General features: G+C 36.3%; 1 protein-coding gene across 4 annotated transcripts in view; it reads left to right on the top strand.

Annotated features, from left to right (window-relative positions):
* IMMP1L (inner mitochondrial membrane peptidase subunit 1) overlaps positions 1 to 13,142 on the top strand; it is a 38,428-nt gene that overhangs the window by 14,855 nt on the left and 10,431 nt on the right. For all 4 annotated transcript variants that reach the window (XM_062576581.1, XM_062576584.1, XM_062576582.1 and 1 more), the window contains exons 4-6: positions 1,967 to 2,104; positions 2,903 to 2,991; positions 3,960 to 4,086. In XM_062576581.1, the coding sequence (XP_062432565.1) occupies positions 2,000 to 2,104; positions 2,903 to 2,991; positions 3,960 to 4,086 (321 nt within the window). In that variant the 5' untranslated portion in view covers positions 1,967 to 1,999. The remainder of the gene's footprint in view (positions 1 to 1,966; positions 2,105 to 2,902; positions 2,992 to 3,959; positions 4,087 to 13,142) is intronic.

The raw sequence follows: 13,142 nt of genomic DNA, 5'->3' as shown, positions 1-13,142 counted from the left end.
GAAATACAGAATGGGAGGTCTGTACTTCATTGTTAAGTAGGCCACATTCTGCATGTAGAGCTTTTTCTTTTTTTAAAACTTACTGCATTTGTTTAAAAAGCTTTATTGATCAATTTAAAGAGTAGGAAAGAAATCTTGCTATATTTTTAATTCATGGCAAAACTGCTGCTGAGTTTAAATGGGGCAAGTATCTTGCAGCATGTAAAACTTGTTTCAGTTCTTGTGTTTTCCACTTTCTTAAGAGTAACTGTGGAATATTCTTTGGCATTAAAAATCCTAATTATTTTCTCATACAAATTGAGTAAATATTTTACTTCTGTTAGTGTTGCAGAAATTTCAGATAGTTACTGGATTTTAACTTATGTATGTGTGGCAACCAGTTGTTTGCAGAGGCTTTTTCTTTGCTACAGAACTTACACTGCTCTGCTGTATCTGAGAATAGAAAAGCTTAAGGCCTTTTGTATGCAAGTTTTGTGGTAAGCAAAGCCTACTGAAAGGAAAACTCTATGAAAATTCTAGGATTTCTATCAACAACTGTATCCTTTTAGTGTACATGGTATACTGTAGTTTGATGCTTCTCTGTTGTGCTGTTGTGTGCTCAGTTTTAAATACGAGTGTTTGAAAAAAGCTAGTGATTCAAGTTACACTGTGTTCATATGATTAAGACAAATCTCTCAAGTGTTATCTTAAATCTGTGTACTTTTAAAAAGAAATAAAACAGCACCATTTGCTGTTTTAAGGAATTTACAATCAAAAGACCGTAATTGTTGTTTTCCTGAAAAGTTCTCAAAAATTCTTGAGGCTTTGTAAAGAAATCTATTTATTAAAATAGCTGCTGCTATGTAGCATCATGGTGTTCAGACTGAATTTTATTTTTCATCAGATACCAGCACTTTCACTTCAAGATTTCTAATACATGCTAATCCAGAGAAGTACTTCAAATATAGTATGGAGTTCTGTGCTAGATAGGGTCTTAATTCTACACTTTTTTGTAAAATACCATTAATATGCTGCCATACGACTATAAGCTACCAGTCACCAGGGGTGAAATTTCTGGGAAGAGAATGAACCCTGGTTATTTTTATGCCCCTGGCCCCAGTGCTGTGTTTATGGTATAGGTGGTACAGAATACATAGCAGACAAGACAGGCTCTGTTCTTGCTGCTACTGCTGTTGTAGCTACCTTTGTTTTCCATAATTGTACATTTAGTCATGCAGTCATCAAAGCTGCATATAGATAAATGTGTTTTAGCAGTTTAGTTTATGAATATTGTGTGTTGTCTGTATTTTTGCTTCATTCTAATTGCCCCGTTTTTATTAGATAAAGGACAACTGAATATAACATGAACAATAGATCTTATTTTATGGGTAGTTAGGGTTTTTTTATTCTCTGTTTTTATTCCTTGGTTTGGAAGCTCCAGTATGGCTAACTGTATTTGAGTTACAGTATGCTGTAGTGATCCAGATAGAAAGTCAAAGCCTCTGTTTAAAGATGTAATTGCAGCTTTCCAGTTTCCATTCAACTAAGCCTGGTGGACAGAGGGATATTCTGGTAACTGCTGCAAATATCTAGACATGTGGCAGGTAAGCTTGTCTTCAAACCTGAGTAACAGAAGTCCAGCTGAATGAGCAGAGAATGATGAAAGGGAATGATATCAATGATTTCTCCAGTCTTAAAAAGTTTTCTGTTTCAGCTTTTACTTCACTGAATCTCAGTAATAAGCTGGGGAAGGGAAGTATTGGGGAAATAATTCTACATATGGAAGTAGCTGTGTAGAAAATCAAAAGCCTTCTTCATGGCATTTTAGTTTAAACTATATTCGCCTCCAGATATATCTAATTTTGTTGTTTGTATTTGCTGCTCTTTTAAAAACATTATCCGTTGCATGTTTGTTAAAATACAAAACATAATTTTACAAATGTTAGATTGTTTGTTAAGTGAATTATGTTCTTCTGTTTTAATATAGAGTAGAACCAGCTGAAGGACGTTACACCGTACCATGTTTCGCAATGTTCTAGGAAAAACCTTTCGATTTCTTGGGTATACTGTGCAATATGGCTGCATAGCACATTGTGCCTTTGAGTACCTTGGAGGAATTGTTGTGGTAACTTTTCATTTTCATGACGTTTAATAAGGAAATACTGCAATACTGTGATGATGCCAATATTTCGGTTTTCTTCGCTTTCAAAAACTTTTTTTAAAGGAATGATGTATGTATGTTTAGTGAATCCTTGTTTCTTGAAGGCAGCTTCTTGCCTTATGAAAGTTATTCTAACTTTCCATTTTTTTGCCAAATTATTGTTTCAGGAATCGCTGAAGCAACTGGGAAAGAATACTGTTAAATATTTTGCAGAAATTACTTATTTGTGGAAGACTAGGTCACAAGTAGTGCCTTAAGAAACACTGTTGTTTCCAAATCTAGGCAGAATGCTAGCTGTTTTGGGCAGCCTCATGCGTATGATTTCTAACCATAGCAGATATTGCTCCTGGCTACAACAGATTTTGTCTGTGAGCTGCTCTTGCAGCTTCTGTGATGCTTTTCTTTCCCAGAGGCTGAAGAAAGGGGTAAACTGGCAGAACCCTCAGAACTGGTTCTAATACTTTCTTGCAGATTAGGTGCTGCAAGACATGATTCCTGGGAGTACTGTTAGTACCTAGCACAGCTTATAAACAATCATGGACTAATACAGAGCTATAGGAAGGTTACAGTAGCTTTGGAGGTTGTCCTCAGCTTTTAAATGTATAAAATGTTCTTTGCAAGGATTTTTTTTCTTTTTTTTTCCTTATAATTGTGTTTTTGCATCATTCTTTGGTATTTATTAGCAAATAATTTGAATATTCATGCATTTTGGATAAGAAGTGATTGGCAAATAGTAATTTTTCATTTATTTTTAATTTGCAGTGTTCTGGACCATCAATGGAGCCAACAATTCAGAATTCTGATATTGTCTTTTCAGAGAATCTTAGCCGCCACTTTTACTGCATTCGAAAGTATGCTCTTTTATTAGGAATGGAATTTACCTTTAGTTTGCCAGAGCCTGTCAGTAACTAAAATCTATCCATCCTTTCTTTCTCATATATTCATCTGCTTCTAATTTTAATATTTCATAAATCTCCTCAGTCTCTGTGGGAAGACAGAGTAATTCTTTTGCTTTTAGCAAACACTGTCCATTTTACAGAGCAACTTAAGTCAGAATTCATTTAGGATATAGTCCATGTAATTTTTACAGCTTTGTCTAGAACATGGAAAATTTCCCATGCTTTCCTAAACCAATTCTATTGTGTGAAACTACACTGAATGTGACTTCTCATCTCTAGGCACTTTTGACTTACGTTTAAATCAAGCTGTAGGTATTTTTTACGTGGATAGGATGTTATAAGAGTGACCAAGAAATACTTTAAGGGCTATTATCAACTGTCATTTTATTATTATATTACAGAGCGCAGCAGTCTCAAGGTCTTTGCACATGTTCTCGTGGACTGTTTCGCTCTAAAATCTCATGTGTGTAAACAGGGGGCAAAAGTAATATAAGGTGTTAAAAGCTGAGATTAGACATTTGAAATTCTACTGGAGGAATAATACTTGAAGAGAGAATTGTAGGGGCTGCTAAGTATATAGGAACTTAGTCTGCTCTGTTCTATATTTATGTATTAAGAGCACCAAATTAAATGGCATTTGTTTCATCAGAGCATTGTCAATTAAAATTATCCTTACATGTTTTATATATGATTCAAATAACAAAAATGAATCTTTCCAAGTGTATTTAAAAAAACAATGTGTATGGAACTATACACTGTGTAAAACTAAAATTGTAGACAGGAATTTTCAACAGTAGTAAGTATTTCTAACATAAAGGAATATTTTTAAAGCACACACATTGATACACATGTATAAAGCCAGATATTCTTTACTTAGAATTCTCTGTTGTTTGTTTTTTGTTTCTGTTTTTTCCTCCTAGAGGAGATATTGTAATTGTGAAAAGCCCAAATGACCCCAAATCAAATATCTGTAAAAGAGTAATTGGCTTAGAAGGGGATAAAGTCTGCACAAGCAACCCTTCAGATTTCCTTAAGAGTCACAGCTATGTAAGTATTAGACTTTCTTACTTCATAAATTAATGATTACTTAAGTAGGACCAGAATGTCTCTAAAGGATTTGCAATATTTGAGTATTATCATAAATCATAAATATGACATTCATAAATTATTCTTGTATGTTTACAGTAAAATGTTGTATCTTGGAAACTCCATTTCTGGCAAGCTGTCTTTCTTGATGTCTTTTGTCTCTGTAGGAACTCTAGGCAGATCGTATTTTCGCTCTGACCTTTGCGTTGGTCTTCTTCCCTGGAAGAACTCTCTGAAATTCTCTGTGTAAAGTACTATTCAGGTTTCAGACTCAAGGGCTTTGTCTTAGAGCAACACTAGAAAGTAAAAATTTTGTCTCTGCATCAGCTTTGAGGATTTTGCTTGCAAAATTATGCTTATATTTTAATTAGGTTTTCTGAGTATGGTTGGAAAAGCAATACTTTTCCTAACTTGTTAAAAAAGTGAGGTAACAAGATGAAATAGAAAGGAAAAATGATCCTTAAAGCTTACTTGCCCTTATGTAGATAGACCTAACAGGAGAAGTTTGGGAAGATCTTTGACAAAAGATTTTTAGCAACTTGTTTGTAGGCTATCATACCAGAAATCAACATCACAAAAACTTGGTTTGATTTTTTTTTTTCCAAAAGTCTCCTTGAGCATTACCTCTGTTCAGCACCCTGTGGAGACATCAGGTTTTGCACAGTTGTTTTGAATCTTAAAGATGTTATTTTGTTTTCTTACTACTTTGTCATAGTCAGCACGAGAAGAAATCTGTGCTTTCATCTGTCCTATAGATAGTCTTGTACTGTGAAGGTAAGAGAATTTTGTGGACTACTCCTTCACTCCTTGCAGCTACTACAACTTATGATAGTTAAATCGTTTAAGAATTTAGCTGCCATAAAAATCACTAACTTAACCAAACCGTCAGTTACTATTCCTTCATTTGTCAAGCAGTTAAGTTAATTAAGATTTGAGATGGAATCTGAGCTTTTGAAATCAATGGCAAAATTCCTGTCCAAATTGTGCCCAGATTTAGTATCTGTGCTACCAAAAAAGCAAAGGCATGATTATACCCTGTTTGGAAGAGCTGAACCTGCTGTTTCTTCTGTTCTGTTCAACTTATTCATCAGTGACCTGGATGAAGGGGCAGAGTGTCTCCTCAGCAAGTTTGCTGATGATATGAAGCTGGGAGGACTGGCTGACACACCAGAGGGCTGTGCTGCCATTCAGAGAGACCTGGACAGGCTGGAGAGCTGGGCAGAGGGGAACCGCATGAAGTTCAACAAAGGCAAATGCAGGGTCCTGCACCTAGGGAGGAATAACCCCATGCACCAGTACAGTTTAGGGGCTGACCTGTTGGAGAGCAGCTCTGCAGAGAAGGACCTGAGAGTTCTGGTGGACAACAAGTTGTCTGTGAGCCAGCAATGTATCCTTGTGGCCAAGAAGGCAATGCTCTCCTGGGGTGCATTAGGAAGACTGTTGCCAGCAGGTCGAGGGAGGTGATCGTGCCCCTCTACTCAGCCTGGTGAGGGTATCCTCAGCCTGAGGAGGCCACATCTGGAGTACTGTGTCCAGTTCTGGGCTCCCCAGTACAAGAGAGACATGGAGCTACTGGAGAGAGTCCAGCGTAGGGCTACAAAGATGATCAGAGGGCTGGAGCATCTGCCCTGCGAGGAACGGCTGTGAGAGCTGGGCCTGTTTAGCCTGGAGAAGAGAAGACTAAGGGAGGATCTTGTCAGTGTATACAGATACCTTAAGGAGGATGTCAAGGGGATGGGGCCAGACTCTTCAGTGTGCAGAACAAGAGACAACAGGCACAAACTGAAACACAGGAAGTGCCATCTGAATATAAGGAGGAAATTTTTTACTGTGAGAGTGCCAGAGCAGTGGAACAGGTTGCCCAGAGAGGTGGCATCTCTTTCTCTGGAGATATTCAAAACCCACCTTGACGTTATTCCATGTAACGTGCTCTAGATGATCCTGGTTGAGCAGGGGAGTTGGACTAGATGATCTTTAGAGGTCCCTTCCAACCTCAACCTTTCTGTGATTCTTCCGTTCCAGTGTTCAGGAGAGACCTTTCAGGCATCTGCCTCAGATCTGCTCTTATGATCTGGTCACACCAACATGGAAGCTTTTTGTTCCTGTCTCTGTTGGATTATGAACATCTTAAAGAGGAGGACAGAATCTTTAGTTATATTGTTTATTAAATCAAATCGTATTACTGTTTAACTGAGTAAAAAATTCCAGCTTTCTTACTAACTTGAAGAAGTTTTCCTAGTTTCTGATGTGAATAGTAATTTAGGTGAAAAGAATTTCCTAGAGCAGAGTGGCCTGAAATGGAAACTTAAATTCTATGTACACAGACTGAGTTTCTCTGAGCATTTTGATCCTCACTTGCCTTAGGAAGTTCAGGATGAAATTGTGCTTAACAGGATGTCAGCTATTCTGGAAACCCTGAGAGAATCAAACAAATATCCAGTGGAACATTTTCTGTCCTAAGAATAAGTTCTTTTGTTGTCTTCTATTTTAAACTATAAGAAGAAATAGAAGCTGAAGAATACAGTAGTCTATTTCTTGTTTTCCTAAATATGTTTTTCTTAAGGCTAATGTGTGGAAATAAAGAAGTGACATGCAAACTCCTTTAGTTCTTACATGGTAACAAGCACTCAGAAGGAGAAATGATTTACTTCCTTTACAGAAGAGAATATTTTCAAAGTAGAAATCTGCACGTTACACTCGTAACTTGCACTGGAGCATTCACCAAGTAATTTGCTCCTGTTTAGGAGCAGGGAGGAGGAGTGATAGATGTTTGCTTAGGCAATGGTCTAATTAAGCTCCTATTTGAGTGAGTGCTATGAACTTTCTCTTCTTTCAAATACAAAATTCTTCAAAGTAAATAGCAGCAAAGTAAATAGCAGATGTACAGAGACTGGCTGTTTGCTTTGGTGATACTTCCTTGAAAAGAATTAACTTGAATTAGGTTTTTGAAAGAATGATTGTAGAAAGTCGGAGGAAAGGTTTTGGTGAAGATCCCAAACGGGCAGAAGTTGGGCCTGCAGCTTGGAGTGTCTGATCATCAGAGAAAGGTATAAATGTAGGCACACTTTTAAGTGAGCAAGGACTAGAAATTGTCATGAGTTGTTGTTGTTTATATTAGGCTAGTAATGACATTTTAATGAGAAATCTGATGACTGGTATTTGAATGTACAGACACAAAAGTGTGTAAGGTCAGAGCGTTGTTTGCTGTTATGACAGTGAACTGCTCAACTTGAGTAACTTTCCTCTATTGTTTTGGGGAATGTTAGTTAATAGATCCTGTCACGTTTGTAAACTTCTTACAGGAAGTAAATATGAAGATGTAAATATGAAGCAGCCAGAAATATTACTGATTTAGACAGTTATTACCTCTGCTTCATACTTTGTTAGTGTCTTTCAACTAACAGTTAACTGTTAGGAGATAGCCAGTTACTGGAGATGGCAGCTGGTAGCAGGATGACTTGCTTAGCACTGCCGAGAGTGGAACAGCCTTTACGCAGCTGCTTGCCTGTCACCCGGAGGGGAGAGCCCAGAAGTTGTGCTTAGGCTGGATTGGCTGGAGCTTAGTTAGTGCTGGCATACTTTACAAATCTTAAGCTATTTTGTGCTCAGAAGTACTGTTTTATGTGCAGCTTTTTCTGAGGCATAAGAGAATTCTAAAATCAGGTCCTGCTGCAATTCCTTTTTAATTCATGAATATAATTTTCAGGTTGGCTTCTGTATAAATATAGGATAATGGAGAACTATTTACAGTTTGTGCTCTGAACATAAAATTTCACAGATGAGATGCTTGTTTTCATGTAGCAAACAATTGGAGTAGATACTTGTAGCTTTTGAAAAAGAACTTCAAAACTGTAATAAGAAAATCATATATAAGTTGAATAAGTTGCTCTGAAAATAAATATTTCAGTAGACTAGAAAGACTGTATACAAGGACAGTTATGTGAAAATCTTTATATTAGTATAAAAATACTTCTGCTGCTACACTTAGACAAAGTGATAATGGCATATGAGAAAGATTATTCTTGCCAATGTGCAAAAGGACTGTACCAGAAAACTTTCTAATGTCCCTTGAGTTTGTATCCTATCAGCAAGTCTACTGCTTCCACATTTTTAAGCATGTGCTTAATTTAAATTTAACTAAATTAGGAACTTCATTTCTTTGGGTACGTGTTGGGTACGTCTTTTATGGTACGTGTGCCATAGGTCTGAGCTTGTCCACAGAGTCATAATGAGGAAAACTTCCTATTTGCATGAAAAGGAGGTGGTTTTTTTTTTTTTTTTTTTTTTTTTTTTTTTTTTTTTTTTTTTTTGGAGCATACATGTCAGCTGTTACAGAAGTTTTCTTTTCACTGTCCCTTTTTTGACTCGTGATATGGAATATGAGCATTAGGTTGATAATTTTTCTGGATTCTGTGTGGGTTTTGTGCTAAGTGCAAATGTTGATAGATACAACAAAGTGTGCTTATTATAATAAGCATTTACAAACACATTGCATATTTTTACTGTATCAGAAGAAATGTGGTACAAACCCCAAGGTTAAAAAGATAAACCTAGTTTCAATTAAAAAATATCTTCAGATGTTTATTAATTTAAACATGAAAATAAAATCTAAATAATGATCATTGGTAAGGAAATTATTTGATCACAGTAAAATCTTGAAATGCTCTTTTAAAGAAATGATTTAAAAGGTTAATTTTTGTATTTGGGGTTTTATTTCCTTTTTTTAGCTGTATAATACAGATTCAGGTTTATAATTCAGATTAAATATTATATTGTTATATTTGAATTTGTTTTAAAGCCATTTACTTTAGCTTTAACTTCTTTCATACCATATGTTCTTGTGCTGCAGCTCCTATTTACAAATTGAAAAAGTGAGGGGTAAATCATCAGATTAAAACAGCTTGTGTGTCATAAACCACCAATATGCTAAGCCTTTGTGTCACTTAAACAGAAGTAGTACCTAATAGTGTCACTTAATACAGCTAGGGTCTGCAAATAAGGAACTGCCTTTTGCAAGTCATAGTGATAAAAAGCTGAGATACAAATCCATATCTCAGCAACACCCTGCTGGAAATCAATCACAACACACCACTAATGCTGTGAGACTAGCTGATGTGGGAGAAGTATGTTTACCTTGTGCTAAAATGAGGTTCATGGCGGAGATGGCATCTTTTCATCCTGTGGTTAACTCCAGAGCTAACATAATTCAGAAGATAATGCATCTTACTGTGTTTGCAGATCAGAGAAGTGAGCTTATGCAGCACTATTAACTCTGAAACAGTCCTTGTTGACTGCAGTAAGAATACTATATAGTTACTACTATGAATAACATAGTGTAAACAGCACAATGTATTAATCACTGTACAGTACTTAGATTTTTGGGTGTACCAGTTAAGATGCTGACGAGTGGTTTGGTATTTGGAAGAGCTCAGTACTATTGGGTAGGTCTCCCTAAAATATCCTAAATAGTAATTAAGAAAATAACATACTCAAAACACTAGTCTCTTTTTCCTTTGTCTTTAGTATCTTAATAGCTGGCCTGTATTACTGACTTAGTATTTCAGTAATCTAAGTTTTAATAATTGCCGATTGGGGGAAAGGAAACTTTCTACTCTTACCTAGTCTTCTCCTTAGTTCTAGAGTTCTAGAGGCTCAAGAAGTTGTTAAGATGTAGTTTTAAGCAGCAGATATGTTAAATGTCTGTTGAGAAAGTAGAACTGATTTGGCCCTATTCAGTTTGCAATTCCCCACATATCCACATACAAGGAGTTCATGACTAGAGCTAATCTTCTATCTTCTGAGAAATGTATTTTGTGTAAACTTTGTTTTACTTTGTCAGAAAGAAATTATTTCAGGTGAAAAAAAAACACAAAGAATTTTACACTTTCTCTTCTGGATATTTCCAGATTTTCTTCTGCTCAAGTCCTCTTTATCCTTGTTCTGTTTTTGATTCTTCAAGAATACATGAGTGCCACCTCTACGTTGACTCAACAGCATTGATATGGATGACCATAACTTGTTCTTTTGTGTATTCACTAGTGAACTTTTTTTTTGGTGGAGATTTCTGCATTGTTGTGAAGTATAGTATCAGGGAGCAGCAAGAGCAGGCTGCTCGGAAAGGAAAGGAAAAGAAAGGAAAGGCAGGAGTTGAGCATGATGGCAAGGCAGGCCAGGGCAACAACCTCATGGACAGCAGCACAGCCCCATAGTGCCTGGACCAAGAAGGGCGAGCAACTTGGCTGGTGGTATTCAGCTTCAGCCACGAGCCCTGGGATTGTCAGACGTCCATGGTGATGAAGCAGGTCTGAGGTTAAGCCAGAAAGTCGTGTTTAGGGGTCAGGGACTGGATCAGTCAGGTATGTGGCCAGGCATTGGCATGGCTGCAATGTTGTTCAGGCAGAGACCTGCCCCTTGCAACAGCATTAGCTTAAATGCAGCCCCTGAGCAAGACCACACCGAAGCCTCTCTCAGCTCTTGCTTCCCCACAATCTGAACCAAGATTAGACAGCTGCACTGTATCAGCTGGTCTTGAATGCAGGCAGCTAAACAGGGGTGAGGGACATTGCTGTTTGGGCCCTGCACAACACTGATTCTTCTCTTCTGTTGGTTCATTCCTCAAGAAAAACTATAAAGAAGTCCTTTTGTTTGTTCAAGGTGAACTTGTTTCAAGAGCACTGATCTCTGAATTGACGGCACTGGATGCTTTTCCTCTGTGGAATACGGTCTTGGCTGTACTGGTCAGATCAGTTTGAACTTTAAGGATTTTCTGATTTTATTATTTCCTGTAGTCCAACTTTAGGAATAAGTTTTAGGAGGACATTCAGGATAGTACAACCAGCTAATCAAGGCCTCACTGAAGATTTTGAGCAGAAGTTTTAGTCTGCCTATATCATCTTTATCCCTGAATGAAGGACAGATTTCACCTTTTCCCCTCTAAAATTAGTTAAGGCCTTCTGACTGCCTTAAATGATGGAGATGAAAATGTTAGAAATGATGCAGATTAAGTTAGCAGACAATGCACAGATTCAGGTCACTCCTAATGGAGGTGGCAGAATACATTTAAGATTCTTTAGCCGTGCTCAAGAGTATCTGTATGCCATCGTTGCTACCAGGCTTATCGACTAGCTCACTTTGTATCGTATGCCTATGTCCAGCTAGGGTTTGGACCAGTAGGTTTTTCATTCTTCAGCCTTTGTTCCCAGAGTATTGATTTTCTGTGACTCAAGGAAATGAAAAAATAGTCTGGACTGATGATTCATGGGAATATTTTGATTTTTTTTTCCCCCTCTCCAAGTTAGGAGCTTTACTTTTGAAAGTTTTATCCTATGAGCATTTGTGAAGTATGAACATTTCAGAACCCTGTAGCGGATTAAAAATCTTAGGTAATTTTTCACTATTAAAACTGATGTGATTTTACTTTCAAAACAGAGCAATCTTTTAACACAGAAAAAGATTGCAATGAGAAAATATATCTGTTTGCAAAATCTGAATGTTATTTTTCTGGACAATAGTTTTTTTTCTTACAGATTTTATCAATTCAATATAAGATACACTGATGATAACAGTTTTATAAAAGGAGTTTAAATTCAAGATTGCAGGAGCACAGATTTTTTAAAATTAGTTGTATAGCTTTTCAGTCTGATTCAGACCAGCTTATTTAATCAATAAGCCCTTGATATGAATATTAAATGAGAATACTTAGGGGTAAAACAATGCATGTGTTTGAATTACGTAATGCAGTCAGAACTTGACATATTTAACACAGTTGGAACTTTTTGCAGCATTCAGAAAGTCATACTCAGAGAAAGCCTGTCTTGTCCTCATTTGACTGACATAGGTATTTCTGATGTGAAAATTCTGTGATCTTCCTAAAAATGAGTGAGAGCAGTGATAGAAATTAAGTTCCAAAGTAAGTAATCTAAGGGAGTAAGAGAAGCTGCTGGTACATACTATACACAGTTTAGATGGTGCTACAATGGTGTGTGTGTGTGTTGGGGGGGAGCATTCAAACAATCAGTGAATACACTGAAAATTACTGTAACAACTTCCCAAAATTACCTTTACCAAAAGGGAACATCCAGCTGGCATGCTCACAGGATAGAGAAAAGTTTCTTGCAAATTCAAATCTAAGTTAATATACTCTAGCTTCTTTGAAGAAAAAAAAAATCTCCTGTACCATATGGCTGAACATCATTACCTTTGAAGGTTATGCAATTTTAATATTGGTTAATAATTAATATCAAAACTTAAAAATAGACAAGTCTTCAAATATTACCCCTTTAGACATTTTCTATTAAGCAATCAATGACTTACTTTAGAGAATAAATTCATAATATAAATATTCAGTCACAGTTAATTTATGTATAAATGCTATTAGTGTTTCACTGTCATCTTTTCTCATAGTAATCTGGTCCAGGGTAATAATACATTGATTTAAATATATGTATTTATGCATGCTGAGCTATAAGAATGGTATGCTTTATTTGTAAGGAACTTAAACAGTTCAGTAAGTCAAAGGAAAATGATAAACTGTTCGGAAGCACATCTGAATTTAAGGTAAACTCATTGTTATATTCTTCTTAAAACTATTAAATTTCAGGTAGTTCAGCTGTTCACTGATACTCGGAAGATTTTGAGTTCAGATCTGCTACACTTTGAGTTCTAATGTGGTTGCTACTATTCTGTAGCTTTTTCCAGCACAAAAAGGGAAAAGAAATGTAAAAACTTCTGTTGATTTTGAAAATACTGGGGTCATTAATGTTGGAGTTTGTATGAACAACCTTTATGGTAAGCCTACAGAAATGGTACCTAGAGCAATTGGGTGATTAAAGAAGAGTATCATCTGTTAAGTATTATTTTCTCTTGATTCTGAATTAATAAATAAAGGATTAAGGAATAGTTATGTAAGACTTCTAAATATAGAGTGATAAAACACAAGTCTTGCATTTCTAGGGTGTATGTTTTATCCTAACTAGATTCAATTCACTTAAATAAGGCAATTTAATCAGTATTTAGTA

This window comes from Rhea pennata, chromosome 5, assembly GCF_028389875.1.
Source record: "Rhea pennata isolate bPtePen1 chromosome 5, bPtePen1.pri, whole genome shotgun sequence".
In the NCBI taxonomy this organism is placed as follows: domain Eukaryota; kingdom Metazoa; phylum Chordata; class Aves; order Rheiformes; family Rheidae; genus Rhea; species Rhea pennata.
The sequence above is the reverse complement of the archived record's forward strand: the minus strand, read 5'-3'. Positions and strand labels throughout refer to the sequence as shown.